Here is a 13,561-nt window from a genome sequence, read left to right as displayed (position 1 = left end):
TTTTTTTTTTTTCTGGTACCGGGAATCAAACTCACGACCTTGCTCTTGCGGGGCAGGCGCTATGCCGCTGAGCTAAATCCCCAGCCCCCCACCCCTTTGAATTAAATCAGCTAGTCACAGCACACCTTTTGCATGATAGGGTATAAAATATGTACGTTTATGCCACAGAAATCGTTGGTAATACTAATCAGCCGTTAGGGAGTTAGGATTGGTCTTTGGGCCCCTGCAGATTCTTGTTATTTGGGGAAACGGGAAAGTCTCACTTTTCATAAAATGCACTATTCTGGTTTGAAATGGGTGCTCTGAAATATAGGATGGTATATCCTATAGTTGACCTTAGATTTCAAAGTCACAAACTTTTATTGTGGATAACAGTGTTTGTGTTTTATATTAGGATTAGAATAAAACCTAGATTAACACTTTGTATTTAGCTTCTTGTGTTTTTTGGCCGGAGTTCATGAGTCCAGTAAGTTCATTTCACAGACTTCTATGTCCCTCTTCCCTACAAACAGGCTTACTCATTTCCCCTCGGGGGAGGGTCATAAAGAAATAACAATTCAATTTTTTCTAAGTTAAAAACACAGCTTTTAAATCACTGTATTCTCATAATGGGAATAAAAAGTCTAATATTTTAAAATAGTGAGAATGGTTGCCATTGCCATTCAGAAATTTTTGTTGTTGTTGTTTTGTTTGTTTTTGTTTTTCTCCGGTGCCAGGAACTGAACTCAGGACCTTGCGCTTGCCAGGCAGGCGCTTTGCCGTTGAGCTAAATCCCCAGCCCTAGAAATATTTTATAGGCAAGAATAGGAAATGTGTTTTGATTTGGGGTTTGTTTTTTGTTCTTGTTTTGGATTTGTTTGTTGATGCTGGGGTTGAGCCTAGGGTCTCATGTATGCTAAGTGTGAACTCAGCAATTAACTGCATTCCCAGCCCTATGAAATATTTTACATAAACTTCGTTGAGCCGGGCGTGGTGGTACATGCCTTGTAATCCCAGCACTTGGTAGGCTGAGGCAGGAGGATCGTTGTGAGTTCGAGACCAGCCTGGGCTAGAAAGTGAGCTCAAGGCCGGCCTGAATTGCCTAGGGAGACCCTGTCTCAAAAAGACCAAAAAAAAAAAGAAAAAGAAAAGAAAAACTTTGTTGAGAATAAATTGTTTCGGTTTTGAGACAAGGTCTGTAGGTTGTTTAGGCTGTCGTTGAACTCAGTATGTAGCCCAGGCTGGCCTCAAACTTGCAGCCATCATCCCTGCCTCACCCTACTGAGTGCGGGGATTATAGGCGTGTGCCACTACGCTAAGCTGTTGAGAATAAATTGTGCAGTGCTGAAACATACCGTGTACACCACAGAAATTGGTGGTATTTGTCAGTAAAGTGACAAGGTGCTGATATATAGTAGCAAGATTTTTTTGGTTTTTTGAGACAGGGTCTCAGGTACTTCAAGCTGGCCTTGAACTCCTAGTGATCATCCTGCCTCAGCCTCCTGAGTGCTGGGATTACAAGTGTGCGCTACCATGCACAGCAGTAGCAAGATATAAACCAAATTTAGTTGTGTTCCAAATTGATAATATCTGCTCTTTCTTCTGAAGTTCTCATTAAATGGACATGCTGTGTTACTGTGAGCACCTGTGTCTAGAGACACCTGGCTTTCATACTATTAACACTGTTTAATTTGTCATTCAAAGTTAACCAAGTAGTTTCTTCCTGAGGTTAAAAAAATCTGGGGCCCTGTGAGACAGACAGTAATGCTATAGCTAGACCAGTGATGGCGAACTTCTTAGAGCTTTCGGTGATAAACAGCCTGCTGCAGCTCTTGTGCCATAGGGTTGACACCACCATGCTAGACTGTGATGTTTCATAAACTCTTAATAAGAGCAGTCTTCCTTAGTCCTAACAGAAATTAGATTTTCTGTAGCTTGTGCCTTCCTTTTTTACCTCCCTCCCAGCATTTATTGTTTACTGTGATATAATTCTGAACTCAGTTGGATGTTCTGATTGGTTACATAGTAACTAATTGGGGTGTTTGCATTGTATAAATACTATATCTTTGTTGGAGAAAAATTAGATACAGATAAGCCAAAAGATAATACATATAAATTTGCAAAAAGAGGAAATCTCACACACATACTACCTCTATGCATTTCGGTGAGTAGTCTACCAAGATGTTTCATTTCATTTTTTAAATTCATTTATTCATTCATTCATTCATTTATTGCAAACTTTGGTTCATATGTGTGCTGTCCTGTTGCTCCGCCCAGTACTAAAAATTGAATCCAGGGCCTTTACACTGAGCTGTAGCTATATCCACATTCCTTTTTATTATTTATTTTGAGAAAAGATCTTGCTCAGTTGCCTGAGCTGGGCTGGAACTTGGGATCCTCTTGCCTTAGCCTCCCAAATCCTAGGATTATAGGCATGCACAACTATGCCTATCTTTTTAAAAATAGTACAGGGAATATCTTTACCTGTCACTGTTTAATATTTTACAACTTCATTGGTTTGTGTTTTGTGTTGTTAGGGTTTCACTATATAGTGCAGGCTGGCCTTGGACTCACTTATGTAGCCCAGGCTGGCTTCAACTTGAAGCCATCCTGCCTCAGCCTCCAAGTGCTAAGATTACAGGTGTGTGCCACCACACCCAGTTTACAACCTTATTGTTAATGTTTGCATAGATCATAATTTTAAGCATCCCTTTTGGTTGTAGTTTAGGCATCCCTTTAGGTTGTAGAGGTTTCTTTTTCTGCCAAATTGCTTTTCAGAATTGTCCCTTTCTTTGCTCTCAGAGGCTGAGGCAGGAAGAAGTTTGCCAGCCTAAGAGACTTACACTGTCTCAAAGATTAAAATTTTATAAAAAGACCTCATTGCAAAGAACCCCAATGCCCCTTTTGGTGTAGCAGCCAGTATGGTATGGGTGTTTTGTTTCCTTCATGCCCATGGTTGGGCTACCTTAAAGACATTTGAGAACCACCAATATAAATCTGTTCTTCTTGTTTTGAAAACATTCTTTTAAAGTAATAGGAGAAGGCCGGGTGTGATGGTGCACGCCTGTAATCCCAGCACTCGGGAGGCTGAGGCAGGAATATCATTGTGAGTTTGAGACCAGCCTGGGCTGCAAAGTGAGCTCAAGCCCAGCCTGAGCGGCATAGCGAGACCCTGTCTCAAAAAGAGAGAGAAAGAAAGAGAGAGAGAGAGAGAGAGGGAAGGAGGGAAGGAGGGAGAGAAAAAAAGGAAAAGAAAAAGTAATAGAGTAGAAGGTTTGAACATTGGCTCAAAATGATGGCATTTGGTAAGGACTGCAGGAATTGTCATGTTACACTTTTGGATTTTTTTACTGTAGCTATCAGGTGTTACTTTTCTGAATAAAGGGATTGGTAACCCAATACTTAATTCATCTATACCTTTCTCCTTTTATGGCAAAACATCACTTATAATTGGGGAAAGGCACTCAACCAGTTAGGTAAAACTGATCTTTTTTCATAGTAGCTGGGGTTGTGGCAGGTGAGAACAAGTTTGAAAGGGGAAAAGGCCCATGTGACCACAATATAGTTCAGATTTTTCAGTGAAAAGCAAACTTTTTAATTTTTTTGGGCCAGGTGTATAGCTCAGCAGCTTAAGTGCTTGCCTGGCAAGACTGAGGTCATGAGTTTGATTCCCGGTACAAAAATAAATAAATAAATAAAATATAAATAAAATTTTTTTTATTTTTAAAAAAAATTTTTTTTAGAAAAATAAACTTTAGTTAACAAATAGTTGAAGTATGATTTGTTTTTTTAAGTGTTTGTCTTATATTCATGCTTGAGAAAAACCAAGTTTAATTGGAGAATGGGAGGTAAAGAAGAATGAATGAAAAGTGTGAATTTAGCCCCAAAAGTTATCTTCAAGCAGGCAGCTGTGTCTTCAACCAAATACTTCCCTAAGTTGTGCACACAGTTGTGCAAGTGCCTGCCTAGCCTTCCCTCACTCAATAGCAGTACTGGGAGGATTTGGAATACATTAAAGAAAAAGTAAGAATTAGAACCTCTGGTTTATTCTGGATCCCCATTGGGAGAGGGATTTTATTGGCGAAGCCTCACCAGCTGGTCCAAAAGCACCCTCTTTTAAAGCTGTTCTCTCTCTTGCAAAGCAGTCTGGATCTCTTTATATCAGAGAAAGAATGGCAGAAAGGGGAAGCCTAGGTTTTACCTCTGTGGGGTCCTAGAGTTTGGTATGAAGAGTATTTTAAATGGAAGACATTAGAGATTCAACAAAGAAGCCTATTTCTAGCTTATCCTACCAAAAGCAAGTGCAATAAATGAACACTAACAAATACACTTTTGGTGCCCTTCTGGTCCCACCAAAATCAAAATGTATCTTACATGAATCCTCTTTCTGGCATAGTTTTAAGGTCTGTTAAAGCAGAAAGACCACTCATACCTGTGTAAATAAACACTATGAAAAACTTTTTGAGACATGGTCTCACACTGTAGTCCAGACTGGTCATAAACTACATAGCCCAGGTGGTCCTCAAACGCACAGTCCTGCCTAACCCTCTGGAGTGCTACGGTCCAGGTGTGTGCTCACCACAACAACTCCCCTCCCCTACTTGTTCTTCCCAAAGGAGACCTCTTCCCGATCCTAAGTTATATATATAAACCCCTCAAATTCTAACTTTGATTTCTTTATAAGTTAATATGTATGCATGTTGCACATTTTTTTCTGTTAAACAGTCTCATCAGTTAATTTATAGGCTGAAGGCACTTATTCTTAGGGTAGGGGAATTTTTTCTTCCCTTGACCTCAATTGCTGCTTCTTTGTTGCTAAAACTATCTGAGAGCAGAACATTGTTTGCCAAGATTCAGTGTAGACTTTTTAAACAAGCTGAAAGGCTACCGATAGGGCTTTCAGACCTGCTGTATTTGAGCACAGTCCTGATCTCTGCTTTATGCAGTAATCCCCACTCTCCCTATGTATTCCGCAGTGGTTCAGCTTCCTGGGGCTCTGACGCTGTCCTCTCGGGGTAGCACATTACTTTCTTAGTCTTCCTGGAAAAGTCAAAAAAAAAACCTCTTCTCCTCCGCCTCTTCCTCCTCCTCCTCTTCCTCCTCCTCCTCTTCCTCCTCCCCCTCCTCCTTCCCTTCCCTCTTTCCCCTCCTCCTCCCCCTTCCTCTTCTTCCTCCTCCCTCTTCTACTTTCCCTTCCCTTTCTTCTCCCGCTTCTCCTTCTTCTCCGCCTTCTTTCCCTTCTCTCCTTTCTCCCTCTCCTTTTCCTCCTCCTCCTCCTTCTTCTACTTCTTCCTTATTTTTTTGTTTTTTTGTTTTTTTTGTTTTTTAAGGCAAAGTCTAACTATGTAGTTCAGACTGGCCCCAACTTGCAGCAATCCTCCTGCCTCAGCTTCCTGAATGCTGGGATTACAGGCATGTGCCACCACACCCGTCAAGACAGGCCTTAACAGCTGTACAACATCTGCCCTACTTACTCCAGTAAATTCAGTTGTTACCTACTGGGAGAAGATAAAGCTTTGTTTCCAGCATGTCATTGTCACTAACTCCTGGTCCTGTTCTCTTTTCACACTTTACAGCATCTCCCTTCTATATTCCTGCTTGTTAAGTGCTGCTAAACATGATAGATTGACCCCTGAATGCCTTCTTGGGGCCATTAAAGTTGCAGGTTTTGGAGTCAACCACAGAGCAAGGGTGGCAATAGGGATTATCATGGTAGATAGGCTATGATACCCTTGGATGGATTTGAATTATTTTTTTTTATTTTATATTTTCTCCTGTACTGGGAATCGAACTCACGATCTTGTGCTTTTATTTTATATTTTTTCCGGTACCAGGAATTGAACTCACCTGCCAGGCAGGTGCTGTGCCGCTGAGCTAAATCCCCAGCCCCTGGATTTGAATTCTTGAAGAGACCTTTAAAACCAGAAAAAGAAACTCGATTTAATGTTTTAACAGTTCTCTATCCTGAAAAGACTTCTCTCTTATGTAATACTGATGAGCCTTTATTTTATTTTATTTTATTTTTTTTTGGTTTTGGTTTTTTCCGGTACCAGGAATCGAACTCATGACCTTGCGCTTGCCAGGTAGGCGCTGTGCTGCTGAGCTAAATCCCCAGCCCCTGAGCCTTTATTTTTAATTAAGAACTCTTGCATTTTAATTCTTTCCATTGTCAAAATAATCTTGATTAAGATTAATAGATTTAGAGTTGGAAAGTGTGTTAGTGCAGAAACTAGCTGGCTAAAGCCAGAACTTCTTGGTAGGAAAAGTAAAGCTTCCCTCTATTCTATGTTCGTGTAGTCTCAAGGAGTGCCGTCCTCTGGACTTGCATTTAATTCGGATAAAGTCCCCTCTGAGAAACAAACTTGGGAAAGGGAATAAAAAAAGCACATTTCATTTTTATATCTTGAGAATTACAGTGGAGCAGAAATCATTTACAGCATGGAGTAATGTTTCATCTTTAAATCTATTAGTATATTAATCTACTAGTATATTGCTACTAACAGCTTTATTTCTATGACCTTTGTCCAGTAAAAGTCTGGCCCTAACTGTACAGTATGTTCGTTATTTTTGAGGGGTGCTTACTGTTGGAGTTTTTGCTTTTGTTCTCTGTTGTTTCCCGTGTCTTTAACAGCTTATCTCCTTTTTTGTTGATATCCTCAGGTTCGAGAACTTGTCTTGGACAATTGCAAATCAAATGATGGAAAAATTGAGGGCTTAACAGCTGAATTTGCAAACTTGGAGTTCCTCAGTTTAATAAATGTATGCTTGCTTTCAGTTTCAAATCTCCCTACGCTACCTAAATTGAAAAAGGTAAGTACTTTTTCTTCAAGTAAAAGACAACTAACTTGGGAAGGGGAAATGTATGATTTTGCCTGTAAGAAAGGACTTAGTGTAATACAAAATGTAATAGAAATAGAAATAGTGTAATAGAAAACACATGGCCCTTGGAACTGGTTAGATAGGGGATTGGATTCCAGCTCTCTGCTGGTTCCTTTATTTTTTTTATTTTTTATTTTTTTTTTTGGTTTTTCTCCGGTACCGGGAACCGAATCTGCTGGTTCCTTTAAAAAAAGCAAGCAAACAAACAAAAAAAAACCAATGCTGGAGGTTGAATTCAGGGCTTGTCCCGGGCTGGCAAGAGCTTTACCACTGAGCTATATGCCTCAGCCTCTGTTGTTTCCTTTATGGGTGATCTTCCACAGGGTGCTTCACCACCTTACACTCATTTTCCTCACCTGTACACTGGTGATACTATTTGACCTTGCAGAATCATTGTGATGTTTAGAAATAATGTTAGATACTCAATAGTGGTCATAAAGATTATTTTATAGGTTAATTGTTAAAAGTTTGCTATAATGTTCACTAGGTTTTGTTCTTAGTATGCTGATATTTTGTGTTTTGTTTTGAGCAATTTAGTTCAGGCTGGCCTTGAGTTTATTAAGTAGTTTAGGCTATCCTCAAACTCAAGGTGATCTTCCTGCCTCTGCCTGCCAAGTGCTGGAATTAGAGGTGTATACCACTATGCCCAGCTTTTTTTGTTTTTTTGAGACAGGGACTCACTATGTATTCCAAACTGTTCTTGAGTTCATTGTATATCTCAGTGATCATCCTGCCTCTGCCTACCAAATACTGGGATTACAGGCATGTGCTACTACACACAGTTCATTACAGTATTTTTAATGAGTAAGTTTGAAGTGTGTTGTGACTGACTAGAAGAATTCAGTGTAAAATATTACTATATTTTGCTATGCTAGTTGATGGCCTATTTTTAAGATTCTGATAGTCTAATTAAAGCCACTTGTCTGCACCCACCACCACCACCACATTTCTCCAATTCGCAGGAAAAGGACAAAATGTAAACTGGGCATGGTGGTGCACACCTATAATCCTAGCACTTGAGCGACTGAGGCAGGAGAATCATCACAAATTCAAGGCCAGCCTGGGCTACATAGTACAGTAGGTTCAAGGCCAGTGTGAACTACATAGTAAGACTCTGTCTCAAACAAAAAAGAAAAAAGAGGCAAAATGCTCAAGAAAAATATTTTGTGTTGTCCTGCACATTTAGCTGTCACAAAGCCCTAGAAATATCAGAGTTGGAAGAAACTTTGGTACTATATCTAGTCCAGGCCTTTGGTACAGCAACAGTCCCAAAAAGGGACAGTAATTTGCCTAAGGCACCCACTGTAGTGGTTAGTGTTAGAGCCAAATTTGAACCATCTCTTCTAACCCAGTACCTTTTTCATTATATTGGAAAAGGTGTGTGGTTATGTAGTACAGAACTTAGTTCAATTTTTATTTTAAAGGCACACTTTTTAAAAACTTTCTAATCAAGTTTAGGCAAAGGACACATAGACTATTTTTAGAGCTTGCTTAAGTCCTGACAGGTGACTTTTTTTGTGTGATGGGGGTTTGTTTGTTTGTTTGTTTAGTACATGAATTTAGAAATTGTAAAAGTATGCCCATGTCTAACTAGCTTGCTAAGCTAATATATGCTCATGCAGCCCTCATGAGTTTTCAGTATACTTGCCAATGAAAATATTTCTCATTCCTAAGTATCTACTTTATAGATTCCTTGTATTTGCATGAGTCATCAATGATAATGGCAACTGATTAGCTCAGCAAGATGTCAATTTAGCATAAACTTGATGCTAGCAGATCCCTAGTATATGTTTTGTATTGTTTTACTAGCATCTTGATGAGTTTTCCTAAATTACCATGACCTCAGTACTCAGATGTATTCAGAAAGTTGTCCTGTCAGTGACCACTTATTTAAGGGCTTTATCAAATCTTTCTGAAATCTGTAAACACTAATTACTTACAGGGTCAATGAGGGGGAATCATAGTTAAAAGACAGAATATTCTTTATGTTTCTTCTTACCACAGAGCACAGATTGTTGTAACAAGAAACAAGTACTTTATTTTTTGTTTTTTTGAGACAGCGTCTCACTATGCAGTTCAGGCTGGCCTTGAGCTCACTTTGTAGCCCAGGTTGGTCTCAAACTCGAAAGGATTCTCCTGCCTCAGCCTCCTGAGTGCTAAGATTACAGGCATGCTCCACCACACCCAGCAAAACAAGTACTTTAAAAGAAAAGGCAGGTGTATAAATATTATAGATTTCCAAAATTTACACCTTTTTTTGGAACTGGGAATTGAACTCAGGACCTTGTGCTTGCCGGGTAGGCACCGTTCTGCTGAACTATATCCCTGGCCCTACAGGATTTTAAAGTAAATGTACAGTAAAGGCTCTGGTGGATTGCCATGTTACCCCTGTATCATAATATCTCATGTTGAAAGATGTGAACAGGTTCACTGTCCTGCATTATGTAGTGCATTTCATCTGTACAAATAACATACATAGGTACATAGCATCGGGGGAGAAGGCATGGGTTCTAATAAAGTTTATGGCCTGACTTTGAATCATGGGCCCAGACCATAGCAGCTTTGTCATCTTGGTCCAGTTACATCTTTGTAGTTAACTTCCTCATCTATAAACAAGGGTGATAATTGTTCCTATGCTTTAGGGTTGTGAGATCAAATGCATTAACATACTTCTAATACCATGAACAGTGCTTGACACATAAGTACTATGTAGTGTTTAGATAAACCATTGCCAGCACTTAAATTAGGGAACTGGAACCAGTTATATGGCCTGATTTTTTTTATTTTTTTTTTTTTTCCATCTGCAAAAGGCTTGGATTAGACTTTCTCTACAGTGATCTTTAGGCTCCAGTTCCTTGTGCTTTAAGATTCTAGCACTCCTTGATGAAGTCTTCCCTTTTTGGCACACTACTTGTCTGTGCTGCTGGATCTACAGCTAAGAAATTAGAGTGGGTTCTTGGTTCTTATATGGAGTGACCTCTAGGGAGTAGCTTCATAAACCTAGGTTACTGCCTACTGCCTTTCTTTTTCTTTTTAGTACTGGGGATCAGACCTACAGCCTTTCAAATGCTAAGCACACGATGTACCACTGAGCTGTATATCCCAGACCCTCCTTTTTCCTGACGTCTTACACCATTTTTAGGAGCTCATTTCTGAGGCTTATCACTCTCCTGTGGCCTTCTGAGCAGTATTCCATATTGTCTTTAGGTGTTGAATCCCACAGTGTATTAGCAGTGCTCCAAAACCAGATTTTTGTTTCAAGTGAACATTGCAAACTTCTCAGAATGCACAGACTATCTACCCTGTCCGGCAGGTACAAAGTATTACAACGTTTTAGAGAATTATAATTAGTTTTTGCTTATTTTGGTATTTAGGGGGGACTTACTTCGTTTTGTTTTTTGAGACGGTCTTGCTGTGCTGTTCAGTCTGTCCTTGAACTCACTGTGTAGTCCATTCTGGCCTCATTGCAGCAATCCTCCTGACTCAGCCCCTTGAGTGCTGGGATTACAGGCATGTACTATCGCACCCAGTTCTAATTTGTTTTGACCTACTTTTTAGGTTAGAAAATTATTCACTAATACTAGAAGTCAGTTCTTGAGCAAATTGTTTTTAGCAGCTGATTGAGAAAATACCTATCTTGTTCTGTACCCCATTTCCACCCAAGTGTTTCTGGGATCTTCAAACTACATTTTCAGTTTTAAACAAAGTGAACATAACATGCTTTAATCGGGGCTGGGGATTTAGCTCAGTGGCACAGTGCCTGCCTGGCAAGCACGAGGTTGTGAGTTCGATTCCAGGTACCGGGAAAAAAAAACCAAAAACACATGCTTTAATTGAAATGGATTTTTTTTTTTATCATAATAAGTATTTGAAAGCTATATTTACTATTAATAACACCTTAGTGATGTGTGTTTGTGTCTGTACCTTGTGTGCTTTCTTTAACAGCTTGAGCTCAGTGACAATAGAATCTTCGGAGGTCTGGACATGTTAGCAGAAAAACTTCCAAGTCTCACACATCTAAACTTAAGTGGAAATAAACTGAAAGATATCAGCACCTTGGAACCTTTGGTGAGTGACTGAGAATTTGGAAACTGGGAGTTACTGGTCATTTTCATTTTCATATTTATAGTGGGAGAAATGATTGGGAATAATAATTGAGAAGATGATGGCTTTTTATTTTTTATAGGAATCCCAATTTTAAAGATCAGAGCCAGGGCTGGGGACATAGCTTAGTGGCACAAACGCCTGCCTGGCAAGTGCAAGGTCCTGAGTTCAATTCCCAATACCAAAAAAATAAAAATAAAGATCAGAGCTTATCTATGTATATTCCTATGGCTTTTTGTTCCTTCTGCCTGATACTATGGCTTCCTCCAAAGGGGAATTATTTGGTGTTTTCTCTGCTTGTTAAAATTCATATTTACAATATCCTTAAACATGTCTGTTAGTAAATACCACCCTGCCAGGCTGGCCAAATTTTTATACTGTACTTTTGTACTAAAACTATAGAAATTGGGTGGCATGTCTGAATTGTAGATGGAACAATCAAGCACAGCTCCACTAAGTTTTAGCTCTTAAAATTCTGATCTTGTTCTCTACTAGTCACTGTAGCTTAAAGTTCTGTGTGGAAATCCTAAGATCTTCCTCAGTGTGACAGATGAGATGAGTCATAGAAAGCCAAGTTTAACTGTCACTTAGGCTATAGACTTGCTGTGTGACCTTGGGCAAATTGCTTCTTCTCTCTGGGCCTCAGTTTCCTCATTCATGACGTGGGGAGGATAGTAATGCTTAGGGGCTCTGAGGATAAAGTTTGGTAATGCATTTCCTTCAGTTGTTAGGTTGGAAAGCTGTGCTAATGAGAATCCAGTCCATGTGAAGTTGTATTGGCCAGAAAGCTTCCAGAGGCAGGGTTGGAGGCAGGTGTGGGCAGCCCCCAAGGCTGTGCTGGAGAGGAGGGTAAATGCAGAGGTAGGAGCTGTCTTTCAGAATCTCAAAGAACAGAGCCAAGAGAATAAGATAGCTTCTCCATTGTCTATTACCTGTTCTAAAATCACAATATATTAAAATATGTGAATTTCACATCACTTGTAAAGAATGTTCTGTTGATATTTGTTGGGAGGATAGTAAATAAAATTGTGGCTTTTAATGAAGAATTCCTGCCACAATTATAAGATCTTTTTCCCTTGTAATTAATAATTGAGACGTCTCTGCAGTACAGATCTAATTACCTTACATTGATTCCCTTTATTTTACATTTCATTAAGTGGGCTATGTTTAAGAGCTTATTTCTCATAAATGTTGGGAGCCTATTTCCCACTCTCATGCATAAGTTTTGCTCTTTCTTCTTTTAAAGGAAGTTCCCAGATATTTTTCAGCCTCATTTTTTAATAGTTTTGTTCTATTTTTCCAGATCAATCCCCCTTTCCTATGGTAAAGCAGACATTTATTGAATTTTACTGTATCCAAGGACATGAACTTTTTGCTCATTGTGTGTCCTCAAATAATCCAGGAAGAGAGAATGACTTCCTATGAGAGATCAGAAAACTAAGTTAAAAAAGACTTTAAGAGAGTTTAAAGAGCTTAAATAATTGGGATAAATGGCAGTCAACATTCAAATCCAGGTTCATTGTATGTTCTATAGCCCTTGACACCTATGCTTTCTTCCTATAAATTTATTCCATACCCAAATTTTTGTAAGTTGGGAATTCTAAAATGAGCAGTAAATTAAGTACTGGTGCTCCTTAGTATGGTGGGTTACATTAACCTTCTGTTTATTGATTAATGACAGGCTTCTTAATTCTGGGTCATTTGTGAACATAGAACAGCTCTCCCTACCACCTCCCCCCTTCAAACAGTGTACCAGACAATACTTTTCCCTGTGAGATGATTGGCTGTTGGCTTAATTCTCATAGCAGCCTGCGGCCTCTTTGATACAGAAGCTTGCATCCATGTTTTAGTACACAGGCAAACCAGAAACCAATACTATGTGCGAGTTGTTTGCTTAAGTGTTGCTGATTTGGTCTGTAATATAAGAGGGCCCAGAGAAAGTAGCTGTGAAAGTCTTAGTTACCAAAGTCAGTGAAGGTTGAGAAATCATCTTTGTTGTATTTACTATTTTTGGAGGCTTTACTGTGCCCATATCATACACTGTACTGAGTGCTTTGTACCATACGTGTTACCTTATTTGTAGTTACTAGAAAGCATTTCTAACAATGTGGATAGAAACAGCATGGCCCTTGTTTTACATTTTACATAGAGGAAGCTAAGGCTTGAATGAGGCTGAATCCCTTGTCCAGAGTCACACACTATGGCAGAGCCAGATGCATTTGGAAAAACCTGAGCTCCCACCATTACATACTTGTTGTCCCTGTGCCTTTGGGTTACTAAGTTGGTGTCCCAATGTTCTCACTTGGGGTAAAGGAAATCTGTAGGAAAAGATGAAAGGGGGAGATGTTGGGTCCATTTTGACATCTGAAAGTATTCTTCAGTGGGGAAGAACACCATCCTCATCCTCATTAACCACATGCATTTTAAACACTACGTTGAGCCCAGTTCTTAAGTCAATGCAATGATTGTGAATGCCTCTGCTTGCTACAGGGACATTAATCGAGAGACAAAGAAGGCATCAATTCAAACTTCCTTGGACACCTTTTTTAAGAGACCTGAGCCATCCAAATCATCCCCCAAAGCCCTTCTAAATTCTAAG

General features: G+C 39.4%; 1 protein-coding gene across 3 annotated transcripts in view; it reads left to right on the top strand.

Moving 5' to 3' along the window:
* Nucleotides 1-13,561, top strand: part of Anp32b (acidic (leucine-rich) nuclear phosphoprotein 32 family, member B) — an 81,540-nt gene that overhangs the window by 58,715 nt on the left and 9,264 nt on the right. For 2 of the 3 annotated variants that reach the window (XM_005382838.2, XM_013513224.1), the window contains exons 2-3: nt 6,640-6,789; nt 10,804-10,926. In XM_005382838.2, coding sequence (XP_005382895.1) covers nt 6,640-6,789; nt 10,804-10,926 — 273 coding nt within the window. Of the gene's footprint in view, nt 1-5,361; nt 5,458-6,639; nt 6,790-10,803; nt 10,927-13,561 lie in introns of those variants that run through there. The other variant, XM_005382839.2, reaches the window with a different exon arrangement.

Source organism: Chinchilla lanigera, unplaced genomic scaffold, assembly GCF_000276665.1.
Source record: "Chinchilla lanigera isolate Chin_1 unplaced genomic scaffold, ChiLan1.0 scaffold00018, whole genome shotgun sequence".
In the NCBI taxonomy this organism is placed as follows: domain Eukaryota; kingdom Metazoa; phylum Chordata; class Mammalia; order Rodentia; family Chinchillidae; genus Chinchilla; species Chinchilla lanigera.
The sequence above is the reverse complement of the archived record's forward strand: the minus strand, read 5'-3'. Positions and strand labels throughout refer to the sequence as shown.